The sequence below is a fragment of the Argiope bruennichi genome, chromosome X1 (assembly GCF_947563725.1).
Source record: "Argiope bruennichi chromosome X1, qqArgBrue1.1, whole genome shotgun sequence".
NCBI classification, from domain to species: domain Eukaryota; kingdom Metazoa; phylum Arthropoda; class Arachnida; order Araneae; family Araneidae; genus Argiope; species Argiope bruennichi.
The window spans coordinates 42,943,496-42,967,687 of record NC_079162.1 but is presented as its reverse complement, the minus strand read 5'-3'; the positions used below and the strand labels follow the sequence as shown (position 1 = coordinate 42,967,687).

The 24,192-nt window shown below is 30.0% G+C and overlaps 1 protein-coding gene across 2 annotated transcripts in view; it reads right to left on the bottom strand.

Annotated features, from left to right (window-relative positions):
- Window positions 1–6,146: 6,146 nt before the first annotated feature.
- Window positions 6,147–24,192, bottom strand: part of LOC129959528 (fibroblast growth factor receptor-like 1) — a 101,300-nt gene continuing 83,254 nt past the window's right edge. For both annotated transcript variants that reach the window (XM_056072401.1, XM_056072402.1), the window contains 5 exons: window positions 23,678–23,782; window positions 14,706–14,984; window positions 10,049–10,167; window positions 9,198–9,441; window positions 6,147–7,608 (listed from right to left, as the gene is read on the bottom strand). In XM_056072401.1, the coding sequence (XP_055928376.1) occupies window positions 7,241–7,608; window positions 9,198–9,441; window positions 10,049–10,167; window positions 14,706–14,984; window positions 23,678–23,782 (1,115 nt within the window). In that variant the 3' untranslated portion in view covers window positions 6,147–7,240. The remainder of the gene's footprint in view (window positions 7,609–9,197; window positions 9,442–10,048; window positions 10,168–14,705; window positions 14,985–23,677; window positions 23,783–24,192) is intronic.

The window sequence follows — 24,192 nt, the reverse complement described above, 5'->3', positions numbered from 1 at the left end:
TTTTAGGTCAAATAGTCTGACCTGTTAAACGCTAACACTCAGACAGATAGACGCACATTTTCTTTTTTATTATTTGTATAGAATACTTTCCCATCCATTATTCAGCATTTTATAAAGAAGAATATTTTATCTATATTTGTAAGATTAAAATGCACTAAGAATTCTATTTATCTTCTGCAATTCTCTCAGGAAAACTTCGGGTCGGATGCTATTGAATCTGAGCATATTTTAATTAGAATATGAAAATAATTTTCCGAGTCCACACCGATGTGTGTATATTGATTCGTAAAATACATTGATAATCGTGCATATACATATCGTAATATATCGTAATAACATATTTTTTTATTTACGAATTTTCACTTGAATAATATCATAACAAGTTATGATATTTCCTCGTTATTTCGAATTCAGAATTATCTTAATGTTAAGTTAAAATATACTACCAAAACAGTTTTACCAAAAGTAATCGAAAGATCAAACATTAATAGCAAATTGTTAAATATTATAGTTAAAAAAATAAATAATTTTTCAATATAAATTACGAAACTTTTTGAAAAACAACTGGGTTTTTTTTTCGCTTTTAAAATGATTGCTAAGCAAAATAAATTTATCACACAAAGCATTATTTTTAATTCATTATTTTTTTGTTTTAGTAGAAAATGAGTAAAATAACAAAAACAATAAAATTGAAAAGTTATTTTAACATTGCAGCAATTAACTTCAATTAATGCAAGAGCGATATATTTCTTTTAGCAGGAAACATATCATTAACTTGTACGATTCTCATTTGCTTTAATCCGTCTTTAATTGAAGTAATGCTTTCAAAAATGATTCCAAATGCATTCTTTCAGCAGGACTAAGTAGAAGCATTACCCATTTCAGGGTCCCTTTCTAAAAGATAAGCTAAGTAGAATTACCGAACAAATCTTAATCCTCAATCATAATTAATTCATACATCATCTTAAATGAGCTCGATAAAGTAGTCAATGTATACGCGCATTATTATTTCTAGAATATTAATAAAGCAGTCTTCTTGCTGTTTTTATTGAAATTTTTCATCTTAATTGGAAGATTAATATTTGAATGAGCCTCATTTGTTTGTAGGAACTTTTAAAGTGATTACTTTCTCTACGAAAACCGCAAAAATGAAAAGTAAATAAGAATGTGCATATTTTAGGGAACATGGTAAAAAATGCTAAACTATGAATTTTACGAATACTTCGAATGCTAATACGATTTTTTTTCTTGAATTTCAATAAAAAAATAATAAGCAGACTTGGTATTGTGTGACATCCGATTATTATTTTAATTACTTCTATTTAAAGTTAACTGAAGTTATTCAATGAGATATTTATATTTTAAAAATCTTTTAATGACAGAACATATAAATGAGTTTGTTTTAACTATATTCATTTACCAATGAGTGAAACTTCTTCAAAAATGATTCCTCATCTGCAATCTGGGCACATTCAATATTAAATATTATTGTTCTTTGAGAAGAACTCTATTTAAAACTGATAAATCTTAAATATAAACGTAGAAAAGAGCAATGAATCGGCAGAAAAATGAAAAAAAAAAGTTTAATATTCTAATTTCAAGGGAAGGAACATCTTGAAACTTTTACATTTTTGGATTCTTTTAACCATCATTATTTAATAACTGCTAGGTCGATGTGCCTTTTAGCAAAATAATTTACCTGGTTTTCCTCTAAGCGAACAGCAAATGTTTCCTAGTTTCTTTAAAAAGTCACCCCATCTTTAGGAGCTAAGTCAGACCTTTAACTCTATATAACTGCTTCTAGTTTATTTGATATCACGCTTTCCTTTTAAACGTCTGTCATGTAATTGGTTAGATATGCTAGTATATGTATGTCGGTCATGTATTGATTAGATATGCTAGTATATGTATGTCGGTCATGTATTGATTAGATATGCTAGTATTCTACCATATTTTTCAAGTGTACTAGTATTATTAGTCTTAGGTTGCTCCAAAAATTTCATCGAATATAATTAAATCATTTTTTATGCAAGAAATTGCGTAACCATTTCAAAATAAGAAGAAAGTTTTCCCATTTTTCCTTATATTTTACTGTTCCGCTCTTCGCATATTTTTAAGCCTTATTTCACTTAATATTCAATTATAACAAAGACAATTGTGATGGTATCCTGTCCAATTCCAACTTTTTTTGTACCATTTACTGATTGAGAAGGGTTTCTATTTATGTTAATGTCGGTTTTAGAATCTTCTATCAATTATATTTGTTATTTCCAATATTATTTTGGACTTATTAAAACACATTGATTGATACAATCAGCACAAAAATAGTTGTGTTATCGTTTTAACCATTTGCCATTTTTTTCCTTCATATCTTGTACATTTTTCACATTGGGCACAGTAAAACTTTTTACTCTCACTATAGGATAATTTCTTCAACTCATACATTAACGTCTATTTAATTTTAATGGGGAATAATGGATGCAAATGTACCAGACTCTCTCCCTAGCGAATCGAACTTCTCTAACTGAAGATTCATGTAAGAAATTTGTTATTTACTTAAGTTTTATGGCTTTTCTTAGATTTTTGACGGAATGATTTTTTTCAATTTTATTAGTTAATTTTTTGAATCTCTTTTTATTTATATCACTTGCTCAACCTTTACGCAAAACATTTTTGAATGCTATGTAATTGGTATCTTCTTATAAATCCTTTTGAGGGCAATAAACCTCATGGTGTATCAACAAATCCTCAACTTTTGAATGTTCTCGATTAAAACAATTTAGTTGAGCCAGTTCCTTCTTAGGTAGTATACGTTAACGCATCGAGCCGATTCAGTTTTGGAATACATTCTATATTTTGTAGGAGGAAGTATGACATGGTGTTGCAGTAAAGCGTGATACAATATAAAGTTAGATGTTAGAATACACGCACAAATATGTTTGTCATGTGACTGTAACGTCATATATATTAGCTCTTCTCGAACTCTACATTCTTTTTTTTTTTTCTTTTTCAATTTTCCAGTTTATACATATATTGTCAGTATTCAATCGATTTCGCCATTATATTTTTCATTTAAAAATTATTTCATACTTGTTCCAAGCTTAAATTTCCCGTTCGCTTAGAGTACCGATTTTCTTGGTTTTTAAGAACAGATACGATCTTAGAGCAGGATCTAAACATAAAAAGATTTTAAAAAAAAGCAAACAAAGCTTTTTTTTATGAATGAGTTATTATTTCCCAAGCCCTCAGTGATATTTTAAAAAGCGGTATGTTGACTGTTTAGACAAAATAATAGATTATTTTGGCTTACATGAGCTGCTTGTTTCAAAACCTGTTGAATAATGTATTCAGCTTTAAACCTCTTTATATAGTTGAGTCTGATATACTAGAAGCTGCGCCCGTCTTGACAGGTTGTTATTCTGTTAATAATGTCTCAGATATGATTGTCACAGATTATCCAATGAAAGTTCTGATAGAAAATCCTACGCGCATTGGAAAGTGCTTAAGGAATAAAAAAAAAACGATTTGTGATACACTTTAGATGCAAATATATAGTGACCTTAATAGCTTTATCTCCTTGCACGGGGTTTATTTCTATCCATGATGCTCATGAAAAATCAAATCAAAATTAATCACTAAATTCAGATTGAAACTAATATGGGCCCATTAACAATAAAAATGTAATGCCGAATACAAAACGAAAATAATGCTGAAAGAAAATGTTAGCAATAACCTCCAATGAATCAGCATATTTATATAATAATAAAAATTGCGGACCTCAGTTCATTGACCTTTGTTCAATGCAGGATAAAAAATATATGAAACTTACGATTCCGTAGTTAATTTTTATTCCTGCTTAGGTTTATTCCCACTCCGATAAATCAGTCAACTTAACTTTTAACGTAACCTTATATGAGTTGCCTGATGACAAACAAAATATTAAAATTTTCGTATCCGATAGGTATGCAAAATTAAAGGGATTGAGATATTTTTAACTTCGCCTTGGAATTTTTTTTCTTATAAATATGGAGTTTGAATTTATATATATATTTTGTAGGCGCAGCTGTTAAATATGTAAATAAAACTTGTTTCATATTCAGTTTGTTTTTACCAATTTATTTGGATTATCTAGTTTGTGCAAACTCAAAGTTAGCCTCATTTCGAAGATTCATTAACCCTTGTCAATTATTTCGTTCTGATAGCTTTGAGATCTGAAGTATTTGCTCTCAAAGTGAGTAAACTGAATCTTCTTTTATATTTATTCGAATCTCTAAATCTTAAAAAATGTTTAACATTGGAATAAAAAACAAGACTTATGAATTATCTACTTTTGAAATGAATATATATAAAAAGAAACCAGAAAAGATTGGTTAGCCCGCTTAGAGGATTAAATAAGGCACAATAAGGCATTCAATTCAAATCAAGGGTGTTAAATGGAAAAATAAAGGAATGCTAGATTTAAAAAAAAAAAAAACTGAGTGTATGTGGGTTGTAAAAAAATTAACTATTAATTTTTATAAAAACCCTGGTTTAATTCGAAAACTGTTTGTTGTTGTTTCTTATGGCACTTGCCATGTACAAGCCCTCTCTTACGAAGACGGCGATTTAAGCCTGTGGGGGAGCGTCTCTTTGTTTTTAGAGTAGCGCCAACTAGGGCCAAGAGTACGATTTTGCTACTCAAACATCATTCACTTGCACAACCCCATTTTACAGGAGGGCACATGCACACATCTCACAGATAGAACAGCGGACGAACAACCATGCCCAAACCATGACTCGAACCCAGGACGCCCAGATCACGGGGAAGAGGCGCTACCCCTATACCAGGACGCCGGTAATTCGAGAACTAAAAATAGCAGTAAATCAAATGCTTTCTTTCCTGGCACTTGACATCCTTTCTCCGCTGCAATATTACTTCGGAGGATATCTTGTTTGCAGTGACTTCTTTCAAAACTGATCCAAAATGAATGTCATGACTAGTAGTCATTCATTGGAGAATGTTATGGCTCACTATTAATAAATATGAATAATTACAAATAAAAAAGATTAGAATAAGAAATTTTTATTCTAAAGGATTGTTATATACTCTTATGTTTGCTGGGGCGCAAAAGTATTTGTTGATGGCCGCGAACTTAACACCTTTGATCTAAACGTTCCTCCAACTGCCGTCGTTGATTCAGTTCTTTTCGCATAGATTCTCGGTAAGCCCGTGTCGCTCATCGTAATTGTCCATCCAGAATGGACATAACAAATCGTAAGTTCATTTTTTAATTCAATACATTCGAAATATAAAAAATCTCTTCACTGAAGAATTTTCCTTCAGTGCGGAGTGATAAAGATACTGCATTATTAAAAATTAATATTTTATTCTCCAATGGGAGATATCCGTTTCTCCTCCAATTACCCAACAGATAATTTTATTCCTGTGCTCTATAGTGTTACTCCATGTTTAATGGCTTTGTTTATGGTTAATGAAGGGAGACATAGCATATTGTAACATAACGCCATTCCGCCTAATACTGAATTATCTAACCAGTTGAATGAAAATGAAGGGAGACAGAAACAAGTACTCCAAAAGGCTATTAGAAATGTTTCGAGATCTTACTTTCCATTGACTTTAAAGGATGAAAAAAGTATTTTACGTTTTCTTCGCTCAAATTCTGTTTTAAGTCTTATTTGAGATATCATCCTCTCTTAATATAAATGTTAATTTTTTAACTATAGATTTTTGCCTCGTTATTTAGATAATGTTTTAAAATAGGTCCAAATGCTTTTAAAAAGAATCAATTATTTATCTGCAACGATATAAAAATGTAATTTAATTAGATACGTTAATAGTAAGAGGTAACAAACTAGCCTTGAAAATCGCAGAATGCGGTAGAAAAGAGACTGGCCTCCAACTCCCGAAAAATGCTGGATATCATGCTAAAAATGCTAATATCACTCGCGGATGCTTGGCGTAAGTGATTTTGTGAGTAGATAGTCGGTATTCAAATTTGATTCGGTCGATTCTGTATGATATCTAATTAGATTTAAGTGTTAGTTTATTGATTATGACATTTTTTTCAGTCATATATTTATTACCAGCTAATCATTTCCGTAAAAAATAACAAAGAAAAAAAACGAGACTTTTTTTTTATGTTTGCTTCTTTATTTCTAGACATAATGCATTTAAAAGTTCGGGAACATCGTAGGAATTAACGATAACTACATTGATAGGATTCCAAATAACAATTTATGGAAACTTACAAACACAACATTGCACAGAGAGTCACAATAAAGGGAAGTAAAGTACTTTAAAAATCTCATATTCAGAACATCATTTTCACATAATTTGACACAACATTTCGCGGATGACTGTTGAGATTGTCATCGTTCCATAGACATAAGTACTAACTCAGTTAGATGGACATGTTTGGTCCATTTCGCTTGCAAAATCTGTATTTCTGTTATCTGTTATTTCTATTTCTATCAATCGATAATTATGACTTTTATACATGTGGTAAATTTAGCACTTATTTTTCAAAATTACTAAAGCGAATTTATGTATAAGTAAGAATCAGTGCGGCTTATGCTTAATTCTACAATCTGCTTAATTCAAAAATGCGTTTTTATAACATTTAGTGCACGTAGCTAGGTGTTAATTTTAGATTTAGCTCTTTTCAATTTTGTTGTGCGTTCGAAATTTAAGTATGGCATTAAAAATGTTTAAAAACATTTTTTTTATGTGATTATGGTTGCTTTAACTACGATAATAGAAAACCAATGATGAAACACCTCTTTACATTACACCAGACTAGGCTCGATCATGATATCTTAAAAATCTCGAATAAACATATAATTTTTCCCATTTCTGGTAAACAACATCTATCGTTCGTATTCTAAACGTTTCTCATCGTTATCTCTACACTCTGGCAATGATATATTAGCCAAAAACCGTTAACCTTCATTTCCTTGGATGGTATGTATGCCGAAGATTCAATGTTTATTCACTTTATAAAGTGTTCTACAAATGTGATGCCATCGTGCATCATAAACATACCATCCTTTTAGTTTCTCTTGGAGATAACACATACGATATGCCATTTCAACTGATTGATATGATACACGATATTTTACAACAATTTTGATTGCATGCTGCCCGTTATGACTTTTCACAATGAACGGGAATGAAGCATAGAATCTTATGCAAAACAACAAACATCGATCTAAATCACAAAACATCAAATGGGACAGCAGTCTAAATCAATATAGCATTCAATGGGACTGTCCTATGCAGTTGGCCTGGTGCTATGTAGATTCGTGATGGGGACGGTACGCCAAGATCATCCCTGACATTTGTCATGGGTGGCTTGTAAGTCATTCCAACATATGAATGTTTTCTTTCTGAAGTGTTGCTGCTTCCAGTCTTTGAGGAAGAACTGCTTGTGGTATTTGTGGCGGCTGAGGAAGTGTCTCTTGAAGCGGCAGATGAGTATTTTCGACTTCGACAATAAAGAACCAATCCCAGAAGTCCAGCCAGGATGATGGCGCCACATATCACAGCTGCAACCAGCAGAGGAAATGGTATTGGAATGCCTGATTGGTTATATAAGTTAGGTGACGATCCTGAAAGGAACATGTCTCATGTTAATTTAAAAAAAGTTTTTAGGAGAAAAAAAATTGCAACAGTTTTGATTCATTTGAAACTCAATTGGCATTTTGAATTCAGCCAATTTCATATAGTCGGTTCATAGTGCTATTACATGCGCTCAATGAACAGCAAAATATCGGTTTTCTGGACCCGACGCTCGTGGAGGAAAAATCCAGTGTCGGTCTCCGAGATTCAAATGTTACGACTAATCAATCTTGTTTATGAAAGATTAAGTTACTCTTAGTGCTAACTAAATCTAGGAAAGTGTAATGTTCAGCATGTGTTTGTATGAAATGGAATAAATATGAAACTTAATATTTTCTATAAAAAATGAATGAGGGAAAAATTTTCTATGACGTTTTAAAATAGCTATATTATTAATTCAAAAATTCTGTTTTATTCAAGGCATACATTGTTTTAATATCTACAGGATATCCGCTCTAATCATAGCACAACAACTAACTTTTATAACTTTATTCATTGACGTATAAAATCAAATAAATAATCATATTTTATGCATTTTGAATTACGAATTTTAAATTTTTATACAGATCCTCTATTCTATGAGTCCTGTTTAATAAATTATTCTTGAGATACTAATATTTTAAATAATAAAAGTTCCACTCTTTACAATTATAATCGATTGAGTTATGAAAATTTGAAGGCCTCTATTATGTTTCCATAAAAACGCTCGATTTTAAGCTTCTCCATCAACCGTCTTAAGAAAATAGCCAATCAGCGCTGGGACTTTCCTCGAGACTGATTTTCTAAAAGAATGAAATTGTTTTGTCCTAAAATAAAGATATTCAAAGCTTTATAATTCGGTCAGGCTTGATCGCAGAAGACTGAAAGGTTAGACTGCCAGCATAATTTTACTGAATATGATTTATACTATCGGAAGACTGTATAAAATTTAGATTCATAATTGCATTCAGAAGTGCATTTATTGATTTAAATAAAATAAAATATTATATACCACGTTTAAATCTTTTTGAAGGTAAAACTGAATTTTATGAAGAAACATAGAAATTTTATGGAATAATTCGTTGAAATATTGCATAAATTATACAGAAAAAAAAATGTTCTGTGGCACTCGTAGATTACAATGCTGAAGGATCCGATTTCCTGTAGTCATTTTTGAAAAACATGTTTGGTTTCAACAAAAAAGTCTTCGTATTTATTGAAGTTTTTTTTCCCTCTGCCATTTCAAATTCAAATTGAAATCTTACGGAAGCTGACAGCAAATTGGATATATAATACAGTGAGCAAAATATCGTAAAGTTTCTATAATAATAAGTGACTATCTAAATATGAAGCTTAACGAATTAATTAATTTTTTCAACTAAGCTACTAACAAACCAAGTTACATAAAATATTTAATTGAAAATTTTAGAGAGCGGGTCTCCAAGAGTGACTAGTCAGTATAATATGTAAGCTTAAGTTATTCTAATGTTTTATTCAATAAACTGACTGTAAAATGCTATGGGCTATGCGAAATATTGCAGTCTGAATATTAACTACTCGCGAGCAAAAAATAAAATAAAAGAAAGGAAAAAACACTTACTAGGTAAAACTTTCAAGAAGGCACTTCGATAACTGAAGCCCATGGTATTAGCTCCCAAACAAATGTACTTTCCTTCATCAGACTCGTCTAGGGATTCAAATACTAGCTTGCTCAAAAAGTAGCCATCCATTCTTTCAATAACTTCCGTGGATTTGAGTACCTGATAGTATTCTCCTAGAAGTTTCACGGCATGTAAATTATGGTCCAGCGATCCGGGAATAGACGTAGATACTTGCTTTAGCCACTAAAAAATTAAAAAGAAAATTCATTTGTTAAAGTTCATTCCCGTTGCAATATATGCAAAAATAATGCTTTGTTTTTCGAAGAGAACTTTTAAGAAAAATATTGAAATAAAGTTTGACTTTTTTTTCGTTTATTGTCATTCCATTAATTTAGAATAATTTTTCTGTTATATACATTCATTTTTTAGTAATGACGATTTTCACAAAAAATTTTATAATGAAAAATAAATTACAATTTGTATTTAAATATTTATTCAATTCAAAAATGTCTAACATCGTAAGTTTTTATGACAGCAATAGTTCGCTAAGAGGATTCGGAAACATGAATAATGAAGTAAAAAAAAATATTTGTTTTTAAATTCGATATTGAATCATGACTTCGTTGTTAAAAAAGATCGTACAAAATGTTAGAAAAGAAACTAATACCCGTTGGATAATGCATGCTAAAAATTAATTTGAACAATAAGAAATGCAAGAGTTTCTTCTTTTAAATTTTTTCACAGATTGAAATATGTTTATAAAAATACATATCTTTTTAATTAATCACTAACTTTATAAACACCCTGTATATTCTCAAAGCAATTAATAAATAAATAATAAGTTAATTACCTGAACATTCGGAGGAATGTCACTTGACAATAAACATTGCAGTGATACGGTTTCTCCAGCATAAGATGTTACGTTTGGAGGATAACCGTGGATGAATTCTGGTTTATTTCGTATACGATCTGAAATAAAAAATAAAGAAATTTATTATTTTGGCTGCATTCATAAATTAAATGTTAAAAGTTGTACCTATAAGCATTGTTCGGTTCATGATTTGTAGAATGCAATAATTGATGAAAAAGTAGACAACATATTACGAAATATTTACAATTGAAGTTAAAACAGCCTTCTCTGAAAGGACACATTTTAGATTTATTTAAAAATTGATGATGAAATATATAGAAAATTATGAAGGTAAAAAGACAAAGTAAGAGGTTTCTTCCATATTTCAAAGCTGCAATATGTGAAACTTCCTAATCTTAGCTTTGGCCAATGATTTTATTTATAGATGAACAAATGTCAGATAATTCAGAATTATCCGACTTTCCTTAAAAGGCGGGAAAATGCATAATTTTTATCTCTTAATTCAATAGATATGTTTTGCAAAATTTAAAATATTCTTCGAGGTCTAAATATTTTAAAGAGTACAAACATTTGAAAAATAAAATTGTAGTGTGTCCATTCTAATTGGGGTCAAGTAGCTAATTTCTAAATTCTCCGATCAAAAGTACGATATTTCCTTCAAATGGTCCTTGGAATGATCTAAAATCGGCTAAAATAGTGATGTTTACAACTTTCCATTCGGTTAGCTTTAATCGCAGAAGTGTCGTACCGTTTTCATTTAAATTATTAATATGTCAAGAATATTTTATTAAATATGATTAATACTCCATGGGATTGCATAAAAATTCTGTTAAGTTACATAAAAAGTAATTTTTTATGCCATTTAATGCATTTTTACTATTAAATGAATAGGATTATTTGTAACAGTTTAGAAATTATTTATTGGACCATGATTAGATTAGACACCTGTAAAATTCCATACTTAGCTTTTGTAGGATTTGTCCCGGTTTTATCTACTGAAAATTTAAATTGAAGTTTCTCTTAAAATATTTTAATTCTAATTTAGAGAAATGATATTTACACGAAAATTCTTCCAAATATGAAAAAAAAAATATTAATTTAGATCAGACAAGCACACATAAATGCAGAACTCCGCTATTATACTTTTTTATATTTAATAATTATCTTTAGAAATTATGAATAATAACAGTGATCTTAATTTATGTTTTCTTTGTCGGAAATAACATAATTCTAAATTAGTTTTGCTGTCGTGAGCTCACTATGTTGAATCATTAACTCGACTTATACGTTATTCTTATTTCTCCGATAGTTGATTCTTAACTAATTTACAAAGTCTACAATAAGAAATGGGAATAGAAGTTATAACCAAAATTATAAAAACTTCAAGAAAATATATTACTTTATGCCTTTTTTGCGTGTAAATGGACTTCTCCGAATTCTCTTTTTTTTTATTTTACTCTCACAGGTTGAAAATTCTAATTGAAATCATGTTTCTTCGAAATAACGGAAGAGATTAAGCACACACACAAAAAAAGTAATTCACAAATGATCATAATTTCAAGATTCTCCAAGGAACCATTATTCAATTTAGAAATAGCGTTTCATTAAAGAAGGAGAGGGCTTCCAAAATTTCTTTAAGCCGTCGAGCGCCCTCAGATGCGTGTAATTTCCAGTGTGCCGGAAAGAATTAAATTAAAACTATAAAAGATTTATTAGTAAAATGAGTGATTAGAATGGCTCATCTGTGTTCAATTCTAATTACTCAAATTATATCCTCCAGAAGGCTTCCAAGATTTATAATTTGCTGATAATTTTGTTTCCCCCACGAAAATTTACCCCAAATAGGGACAAGCAGATTCACCCTTAACCTAGAAATTCATTTCCAGGAACAGTCCTTCGTTAATGAAGTACAAGTCTTGTGTACCTCATTCGGAGAGTATAAGCAGGGCTACAATCTTCATTCACCCGAAATGGAAAACGTAGCTTTCATTAATTAATGAAATCTTTGAGAGAACGAGGCTGAAATTTCAAGACATAGTCATTTGGCAAACAGTAGTTGGTCCCAATTGTGGATCGACAGGGTGAGGGGAAGAGGGGGCTATTTGTTCTCTCCGTGAACAAGACAGCCTGAGGCTACTTACGGTGATTCGATTCCTAGTTAATCCAATGAGTACACTGTCGTATGTTTTCGTTTCCTGATTATTTTATGACGCTGAGTACTAACTGAATCACAGAATGTTTCGGATTTAGATGTTCTGTAACATCTTATGTTTCACGTTCGATCCTGAGAAATTAGCTTTCAAAACGATTGGAAGGAAGGCTTATATAAGTTTATGTAAGCAAGGTGCAACTGGAAGATACTAATATGTTTCAACAAAGATAGATTTTAAAAAGTTAATAAATATGTAATTAAATAGCTCTTTTAGTTTATAAATTTGTTAATTTGACGATTAGTTAATTTAATATTCCCTTTATCCTTGTGAAATAGGCTCGTTGGTTTTAGATACTTCAAATCGCTGACTAATATTGCATCGAAGAATATTCCGGATGTATCAGTTTATGTTTCAAATTTAATGGCGAGAATCGATAGGCTTGAAAATACTTTGAAGGAAAGCTTATATTTTTATGGTAAGCAAAATACAACCAAAATATTTGGAAACAATTTGTAGAAGCAAATGGTTTTAAAAGGGTACACTGATATGGCAATGACTGATTTTAATAATTGTTTTTTTTTATTAATTGATTTTTTCAATATTGATATAAATTTGTTTCCAAATTTATCAAGTGAACTAGTCATGACACATTTCTTTGTTTTAATGATAATTTTCTGTTGAATACTAACAGATCCTAGAGGAGGGATTCGGATTTATACACAATCTTGTTGTAGCATTCACACTATTCTAGTAGTATGGGCATGGAATACTGTTCTTTTCTATAACTTCAGGCTTTGGGGACAAACAGCTGAAAGTTCAAAACTCGATTTCGTAAAAGATTCGCTGTTATGTGGGCCTGGTATACCTTAAAAACTATTATCGATGATCTAACAATTTCCCTTTGATGTGGCGCGGAAGTATGGAAAGGGGGTTGCCGGCTTAATTCATCTGATTACGATTCAAAATGATAAAATCCGTCCCGAAATTGCCCTTGCTTCTAAAACGGGATGTAAAATTAACTTAAAGTAGTGTTTGTTATCAAGTTTATCAAATAAGTTACTATCCTATTTTCTTTGCAATGATTAGTTTTCAATTTTGGAACTGAAATAATTAAAATTTCAAAATATTTAGTGTTCTTTTTTAAATGACTTTTAAAATGGCATTTCTCTTAAAAGTACGTATATTTTATATAATTTTAGTTTTGATAGTTATTTCGAATACTTAATTTAATACTTTTATATCTTCATTTCCAACTGAGAAGTGCTTCCATAGATTAAAAAAATCATTAGTGTATGTTTGCGGTCAACATTGAATATATTCAGCCCTGATTTCATTCAGGAAAAGCAATAACAGTGATTACTTCATGCACAAAAATGCACTTTTTTTTTTAAAGAAAATTAAATAAAAACATTTATTTAAATAGCTCCAACTAAAGAATTTCTAACTTTAAAAACATGTAGTTACTTTGTTTTCGTTCCATATATATTTGCTGTTAATACATGTGTTTGTTTTCTAACTAGTTTTTGTAGCTAAAAACAAAATAAATAACAAGAAGTTTCAAATTTAATCGTTCTCCTCATTCTAGCATGCAGATTTAATTTAAATATTTTTCATAGCTCTTAAATTTTTATTATCCTTAATAGTGGGAGTTAGTTTGTTCTTTTATGCAAATCACCTGGATAATAGCTTTGCACATCTTGCAAGGTGTGGTACAGGAAGCAGGTGACTTTAAAACAAAACAAAATCATGTAATTTGTAAAGCAGATGGTCTTATTAGCATAAAAAAAGGCTGTTTCATCATGGTTATATGAGGCATAAAGTTCTAAGCTAAAGGTTTCATTGCAAAGACTTCCAGACAGCAATTCAGACGTAGTATTTAATATTTTAAAAACAGCAGTCCTTTTTTTTTAAAATTTTTTTTTGCAATGTTATTAGAATTTGTTGCTGATTCCTTAATAAATTTTATGTATAGGAGGAAAAAACTTTATTTTCTTTCTGAATTTTCTACAGAATCTTTCACTTTGTATCCGACATTGCATTCTGTAACATGGTTAAAATATTACAAGGATGTGTCGATTCGATATGTAAGACAGATATTCATAAAAAAATTTAAATATTATAGTCTCACCATCTTTTACTACGAAAATAAGGAAATAATCACTAAAAGTGAGGCATTTCGCTTTTTTTTTACATTTTTAGATATATTTTAAATCAATACTGTTCCTTTTATAAGGGGGAAAAAACTGCAAATTTGACATCTTCAATAGTCTTTTGTCAAATTAGAAATAAATAATCGACCTATTTCTTGCATTGATAGAAGTTTCAAAATATGTTATTTGTGTTAGTATATTTCCTATTCATAAAACTTCTAAAGAATAAAGAGGATAATATTAACGGAGTATAAATTAAGTCAATATTAAAATGATATAATTAATGCAGTCGTTGTTTGAAAAAAAAACTAATGAAAAAAAAAAAAAACTTACCGATAACTTTGACAACAAAACTGGCGCTGGTAGAGCCCACCCCATTTTTTGCTATGCAAGTGTAATTTCCAGTGTCAGATGCTTGTAGATTTTGGAGGAAAAGAATCCAATGGCCTCCCCTCGTATTAACAGGTAGATTTGAATCTGGTAAGGGCTTACCATTTTTCATCCAAGATATCTGAGGGCGTGGTTCACCTTTGGCAATGCATTTTAAAGGAACCGAGCTCCCGACAACTACAACGTTGATGGGCTTTGAAATTTGAGTCAAACGTGGTTTACCTGAAAAATAATTTAAAGTACAATTACTGGCTTGTCTTGTATTAATACTATAAAATGAATTAATATCGCTGATTACAAATTGTCAAGATATTTTACACATAATGTAAGTATATATGATTTGAAATATCATGTGCGCAACCAGTACAATCATGAATGTAAACTAATAATTTAGATATGACTGCTGATTCGATAATATAACGTGCATATTTGAATTTTTAAAAATCATTCATATTTATAGATATTCAATATGCATCTTTATTGCAGGGTACATTTACATATTGATCTGAATTAGTCAAAAAGATGAGTTTTGCAAAAAGAATGTGCATCCAGTTTTCTCAGAATATTCTGTTTGTATAGATATCTTCAGATAAGACAGCAGACATGGAGTTCTGTTTAAATTATTGCTTTGATCTTTATTATTAAGGAAAAGCTTAAATTAGTAACATTTTTTTTGTCAAATCCATGACTAATAAAACAGCATGGCAAAGCAAAACGCAAAAAAAGAGACCATGTGAAAATGCTACGTTCAAAAAGAAACTTTTGACGAAAAATAGCTCATCCCACATTTTTTTTGGACTTGCGAAATTCACGCAACAGAGTTCAAAGTTAAACAATTAAAGTACTGAAATTAAACCGTGCAATCGAAAAAGCTGTTGAAACGTCCGTGCAATTCAGAAGTTAAAAGTCGATTTTAAGATTAAATTTCAATGACTGAAAAACAATTAAATTTAAAAAACGCCAATATTTTGATTTTATCAAACGAATATTACTTTCACTTCAACTTTCTTTTTCAATGAACACTTTCAGTAATCTTTTATAATTTCCACTTCGAACTTCGAAATGAAATGGTGTGATTGCTGAGTACAAATTCACAGGAAATCATTTTAAGAAAATTGGATTTATATCTAGTAAAGAAAAAAAAGAAAGATTCCACCTTACATTTCGAACATTAATTTTAGACTTAAATAGAAAGAGCATTTGTTTCAGAAACGAGAATTCTCTTATTATTGATTTACAACCAATAACCAAGCGAGTGTTTCCTTCCCAACAAAAAATGGAAACATTTTAAATATGGCATATAATTGCAGATATTTTCAACAGAAAAGTGTAAAAAATGCATTGGTATCACATAATCAAAATTTACTTCCGCTTGAAAATGAATTTTGGAAATTTTTTAAAAAAATTGCTTACAGAATAGCTACATTATACTTATAATTTATAATCTCATTTTAACAAAATAGAAAAAACCACGACCATTAGTAATCCTTTTCTTAAAAAAATCTAAATATAAGCAATTTGAAAAGAAACGTAAATTAATTTTTATAGCACTATCATTACTTCTCACGAATATTGCGTAAAGATTTGACGAAGGGCAAAATAAAAAAAAGAAAGAAAGAAGAGCACTAAGGATCTCTTGCTTAATATTAAAATGCTTGAAACTAGCTGAAAGACTATTTTTTGTATCTCTTTTTTTTAAACAGGGAGAAATGGACGTGTGTTTTTTTTATTCTAGTTAATGAATTTTTTGATGGGAAAATTATGAGATGGATTTTTTAGAACAAACTTTACCAATTTTTAAATTCTCTAATCCTACATGACTGAAAAAAAAAGAGTCAGTTTCCATTTTAAGAAAGCATATGTACCAATCTTTTACCACAATGAAATAATATGAAAATAATTTAGAATTTTTTTCACCATTAAATAAATAATACCAGATTAACAATTCTAAGATGTTTTTATGATTGAAACTAAAAGTTGTAGTTGGTACAAGGTCTGCATTGTAATGCCACAGTTACTGCGAGATACTCTTTAATGTCGTAGCCATTTCACTCCAAAGCTTTTATAACTAATGAAGCAACGTAGATGAAGTTACTCTCGTATGATAAATATACAGTGCATGTCATCTTTTAATTACCCTTTTGCCATATCCGAGCTGTGACGCCATCCTTTTTTCCTCATGCAAGTTGTACAATGCATTTCATAACCTAATTGAAATGGAGTACCTGATATGTATCATTTAACCATGAATAGATTCCATAGAAAGTCATTTATTTTTACCGTTAAGAGAGTAAATACATTGTCTGCATCCTTTGAAAAGTTATTGATCAAAGCATAATTGATGCCCCTCTTGAAACAAATATTCCATTTCAATTAACAGAAATCCTGTGAAAGAAAGGGTAACTTTACCTTTCCCGATAACTTCTAGATATCGCTTTATCTTTAAAAAAATACACTCCGAACGTAATTTATTATTAACAACCAAAGAATAAAACTGCATCTCATCAATGGAACACAATAAATAAACCCCATTTCTTCATATCACTTTGTTACACAACAAATCTGTTGCTCGGTGCCTTTGAACAATCACTCTATTCCTTTGTGAATATATGCTTTTCCGATTTCCGTCTCGGTAACACAGAAAATCAGATATTGTTCGGAACACAATGACATTATCTCAGTAATCACTTTGAAGAATTTCCAAGCACCATCTCCCCGCTTCGATCTTTGATTATGCCCAGTGAAAACTCAGACAATGGATTCATTCATGCCTTACGATACTCGTCGCGCTTTTTCTGAGTCTGGAGTAGTTCAGGGTCGGTACGAAGATTTAAAAAGACATTAAAATCCATAACTTCTCTACACTTCGTTCTTTTATTTTTATTGTGCGAAAATCGTTTCACTTTACCTCATAAAAGAGAGGAAATGTGAAGATAAATTTCATTTGTTATTCAAGCATTGTAATTCCAAATCCAAATCCGAGCACGACTTTATTAAAAAGGCATGCTCTCCGTTAAAGCATCATTATCGAAATGAAAAGTTCAGCTGTTACAAGTAAAGGAGTGGTAAATGACATTTTGAACCTCCATTAATGGCTCGAATTCCGCCTCGCCCATTAAAAAGCCATTATCTGGCTGTTCAGATTCTGTTTTATTGCAAATTTTGTTTGACCTTGGCTGCCGAGCCTGGCAAATCACTCATTTCCGGATATCTGAGAGAGGTTACGTGAGGGCGTGTGGATTTTTGTGTTTAAGGAAGGATAAAGGGAGGGTTTCTGGTGTTGTCTGAATTAAAACAATGGTCGGAGGGGACAAATAATAGGTTTGGGAGAAAATACTTGTCATTTTTATAGCCGCATCGAGACGTATCTATCGATTAAAAATGAATTTATCAACTCCCAGTATGTGAGACAGGTTTCTCTATTTGAATGCGGGGAAAAAAAACAAGTCAGATTACGTGAATGCGATCGGATCTTATTTTTAGATCAAGTAATTGTATTTTCTCGTTTTTCTTTACAGTCAACTTCACTTTTCCAAAATTATTAATTGAATCAAATCTTGATAATTAATTTGAAAGTAACTTATTTAAAGTTTAACTTTGTAATTCTAAATGAATTTATCATATTTATTAAAAACGAGTTAAAAAATTCCTTGAATTATGATTGGGATGTTTTTTTTTTTCTTTTTTTGTCAAAGTAGGTATCGCCTTGAAAAGTTGATGTTTGGCAAAAATAATAAATACATTTTTTATTCAATATTTTTAATTTTTGAACAATTTTCCTTATAAGAATGCTTGAATTTTGTTGCTACTTTCACTCTTCTGGGGAAAAGTATCCTTTTTTTCTATTCGCATAGCTTACGTTTTAATACTATTTTATAACTTTAAATACTATTTTCTTAAATTCTCAAATCAAATCCACCAAATCAATCCCAATCAAATTTGGTTATAGTTATTTCTCACTTCCTGAACTACAAAATAAGCCATCTGTCCATTTAAATAGATTTTACGGTTTTTCTAATGCTTCATAACGCAAAAAAAAAAAAAAAGGTAAATTTATTGTTGTTTATGAGTTGACTCTTAGTATTTAAAGAATGGAGAGAAATTTCTTAGTTTAGGATTCTCATTTCTTAGTGCGGGGATTATGAAATATATTTCTTAAGCTATCTGCAAATCTTTGAACAAGTCATTTTATAAACTACTGAACTAAAACATTTTTACTTTATACATTGTTTTAGCATTTAAAAAACACCCACCTTTCTTTCAATTTTCAAAACATTTTCAGCTTTTAACTGCTTCATATGGGTTTTTACAAACTAATTTATTTAAAAAATATTACTTTATATCATTTAAAAAATCCTTCTTGAAAATAGTCATACATCTCAAAACAGTTTTTTGATATTATTAACAGTCAAACCAAAACTCCTAAAGGTAGCAATTATCAGCATATATAATCATACACCGCCGCTTGTAACAGTATGCTGAGTTTAAAAATGTCCCCGTTACTTTCATCTGCGTCATTATAGGATGTGTAAATCTAAACTTCTGTTATGGCGGCAAGCAAATCAGGAATGCTTTTTTTAATATTTAAAGTGATTGATTTATCGATATATGAATAAAACTAAGCATGAATAAAATTATTTATGGGATCTCAAACTTCACTTTTTATTTATAATATTTTGTGCTGGATTGTAACAACGTTCAATGAGCTGAAGCCTGCAATTTTTATTTTTATTATATTCTTCCTTTTCAGACGAGGTGGCGTTATTGCTAATGTTTTCTTCGCCATTTTTTTAAAAAAAATTTGTATCAGAATTGCATTTTTTTTTTCTGTTAGTCGGTCAATAATTATTTCGAAACATTTTAGTTATTAGTTTCGAATTTTTTTTAATTCATAAAATTACTTACCTTTAATATTTGCTCTTAATGTTACTAAATATTTACATTTAAATTGCGCTACAAATTATATATTTTTTGAAACACTTTGTCACTGCGCTTCAGTTTTTCTGCAACACATTTCGTTAGTTAATATGCGAAAATGAAATCTGAGATACCGTTAATAGAATAACAGCCCGTCTAGACAAACACGGTTCTTCTAGTTGATTTTTTTTTTTTGAATTCCAGAATATCCAGATAGTTTTGAAATAAAAAAAATAATAAAAAATCATAAAATCTTCCCGAGTTAAAACGAGCACTGAGTTTGACTGAATGCGTTCATATAGTGAGATTTTAACACAAAATGCAAGTAAACAAAAAAAATTTTATTTCTGTAGTAATTTTATTAACACGTTATAAGTTAATTTCGTTCTTCCTTAAGAATTCACCTTTATTTCGTCAATTATCTTACTATACGGATATTCGATTATTCGTATTGTGTTTGCTTTCAATTAATTCCAAGAAATTGGAGTTCTGCATTTGTATAGCTTTGCACAATAGAAAATTGAAGTTTAAAAAATAATTAAATTCCCATTAACTTTTTCTTTGAACGATGGTCTATAAATGGGCAATTACGCTGCTTTTATCAAAAATAAATAAAGCATTAAATAGAAATTGGCGGAAGAAAAAGTTGGCAGAAAATTATTTTTTTGTTGATAATTTCTTATTTCTTTTTTTTTATTATTATTTTTGTATAATATGTATAGTATTTAAGAATATTATAATTGGATTTTGGAATAAAAGAGCCAAAGATCATTACCATCTATCCAGAATAGTTTGCCATCTTTTAGAAGCTTTTTTTACATTTTAACTTTTTTACTTCATTTATTATTTGCGTGCTTTTTTCAACGCATATATTTTGCAAGAGGGAGCATTTTAAATTTAGAAATCAGGTTTACGGAATGTTTTTGACGTTGATTTCAAGCTGTAACGGACATTTAAAAAACAAAAGGTATTTAATCATAACCGAAAAAAAAAATGTCTTTTAAATTTTTAAGCCCAAATTAAAAACATGAGAGTGAAGTATTATTAGAAAAAATAAACTGACACAATTTCTGTCAGTTTAATCACCTTGGCTGCCATTTTTTCTGCTAATGACCATTTATAATTTATTGCCTTACATTGCAAATACATCTATTAATTACATTATTACCAAAGTGAATGTTCGTCTTTCCCAGAATAAACTTTTAAACGTTAGAAAAAGAAATTTGACATAGCTTTTCATAATAAAAATTCTAGCATAATAACCATGCCCTTTAAATGAAAGTCCACAAAATTTTATAACCTTATAAGAAATAAGGAAACAGGAGTTCCATAAGAAACCTATTTGAATTAAAAATATGATACTAGTAAAATGTATTTTATGTACAAGTTGGTTCGAATTAATCAGGCACATCTTGTGTAAGAACTACATGCTGGATTATTACCAAATTATGTACATATACTGTCTGGAGCAAGCGGTTTCAATTTCAGTAGGAAAAAATTAATGTTTTGGGGCGATAGAGGTTAAATAGCGCTATTGTGACATAATGGTGCAACAACTTTTTTTTCCCCAAGAGAAAATGTGAAATTATTTAACTGCACCTGCACTCCTGTCATCATTACATTTTTTCTTACTTGTTCATAAATTGCAACTGTCTGCATTCCATTGGTCCTGTAATGCAGACCTGGTTTCACCGCGAAAGTTCCAGTCACTAAAAGCACAACATCATTCACTAGTTTTTAATAGTAAGAAAACTTCAGCACAAAACTTTTACTTCTCGAAAGGCTGGAAGAAGGATTGTTTTTACTCTAATAGAAGAAATTGAAGACTAACGATCAATCTAGTAAAGTTAAAGCCATGCCACTAAAAATCGTTGTTACTAAAACATGGCTTCATTCATTTGCTATATATGCAATATAATAGTTTTTCAGTATCATTTGCTTAGTAGCATCATTTCCTTCATTTTGCCCGAAATATGAACCATTTTATCGCCCTTTTGAAATCGAAATCGCATACTTTGGAGAGTATATGTACAAATTCTGATTGTGATGTAGTCCGTAATTATGGGGCAAAAGGCGTGTAACCCCCTACCATTCTAATGTGGATCGGTCTGTATATTACAAATTCTACATTATTTAAAACTAAGATGCCGTCAATATCTTATACGTAACCAGCAGTAGTAATCTTTCTGAAACTTTCTTCTGTACTACGAAAACCAAATAGAGGTATTCTTCCTCCCCTTCTCCAACTTGAAAATTATGAGCTTCAGCAACCCTGCAAAACACCACGAATACTCAAATTTTTATTACCATCGAAATCGGAGATAGTGGAAGGCGGGAAGATAACAATATAACAGCAGTACTCTCTCTTCTGGCACAAGCGTAGAATTACAGTGTCGCGATTATTATGCGCTTTTTAGGATAAAGAAGAAAACCATATACTGTTCAGCAACGGATTGTAAAACCCTCCGCGCTTTTGCGCATGCTTTAGGATGGGTTTAATTCGTCAAAATGGTGAAATTCGTTGGGGTGAAAGGAGGAGATGTTTACATTTACTAGTACCTTATAGGGGAAATCCAAGGTCAAAGGGAATATCAGAAATGCACTCATCGTTTCGCGTCTCACTCCTTAATGAGATGGAGTCGTCGAAATGTGGTAGTCTCAGAAACCGTTGACGAACAGCATGCATTTTGGTAGCCTCTTATAAACCGATTGAAAACAAAATTTGAAAAGAAAAAAAAATCAGGAAAGTTTGAAACGCGGAGATTCAATATAATCTCGAGGTCATATCATAATACGATTACAATGCTTTCTCTTCGTATAATTTGCATAAGAGAAATTAAATAATGAGGAAGAATATAAGGTGTCTTGAAACGGATTAATGGTATTTATAATGGATTATAGATAACGGAATGATGACAGGGATGATTTTTATATATATTCTTGCACTAATTACAATAAATATATACGGTTTTTTCAAGGAAATAAGGAAGTTTAAAATATTTTCCCTAGAATCATGCAACACTGAATATAATAAACTATAACACAAATTAAGTAAAAAGAAAGTTACTAGAATTTTTAATGACAGAAAATGAGTACAATTCTGCTGACATTTCAGAAGAATAGTGAAAAATCCAATTTCTGTCTTAGAGAGGAGATAGGATTTTTGTTTGATTATTTTCATTTGAATAATGAAATTGAATGATAGATTCAAGTTCCGTTTTAAACCTAGATTCGTGAGAAGTTTTTAACTTCTTTACTGATAAAAAAAAAGTATATTTTTATCAAATCAAACATCCTTCTAAAAGCATGTAATAACATGCAATTTTATTTTATCATGTAAATTTTTTAGCATGTAATTTTATTCAAATTTAGATTTGAAGATACAAAAGAAATAAAAACGTATTCATCATTTATTAAATATTTCCTTGATAAATGAAAAAATATGTAGGGATTTTTATATTATTAAAGTAATGATACTAAACGTTTGGATTCAGTTTGGAATCAAACATCTGAAAATTATTTGAATCTTTTTGTAGAGCTCAAGAAATGAAATAAACTACTAAATATGAAATATTTTATAAAAAGAAATGTATAAAAAATGCTGAAATTTTATGCTACATTTTTTTCTCAAAATCAGTATCTTCTAATCATGGGAAATTTAATAGCGATAAATTCGATTTATAATGTAATAAAGATACTGAAGTTCATATCTAACATAAAGATACAAAATATATAAACACATGTTCATAAATTGTTTGAGATAAACAATACCCATTTATCAAAGAATGATAAGCCTTACAGTATCTCTTACATCCTAAACATTTGCATTCCGTTTCCAACCAAATATCTGAAAATAAATTAAATCCTTTGCATAAAGCAGAAGAAAATAACGAAACAATCTCTCTTTTCTTTTATATATATACACGATACTGTTTTTTCCCCTCAGTTTTTTTTGATAAAAAGTTGATAAAAAAAGGAAAGCATGAAAATCTTTTTACCTTTCGGTTCCAGATCAATATCTTCTAATCGTGGGATTTCTTCCAACATTCTTTCTGAACTATGTTCTTCTTCCGATGCATCAGATCGGAATGCATCTGGGGAACCTAAAAGAGGAAAACAAATTAAAGTAGTGATTCATTAAATGATTTTGATTAATGAAAAGACAATGCAAATTCACCCTTTCAACTTCCCAAAAGAAATACATTCTTCTTTAGATGGGAATGAACACGTAGAATTGTTTTCAATGATTAAAAATAAATTTTCTGTTTTGTGAAAATAATTACGAAAGAGAAAAATTTCTTCACATTCTTTCCTTCCTTTTTCTTCTTTTTAGAGGAATTGGAGAAATACATTAGATTCCACTTTCATACGAAAGTGATTTGTTGCTAGTTTGCTAAATGGACACATCAATGCTTCGTGAATTTTATTTTGGACTTTTGTATTTAACCAGAGAAAGAAGCGAATTTAATTCTATGAAGTAAATAAAAGCCCAGAAATGCAGAAAACTTTAGAT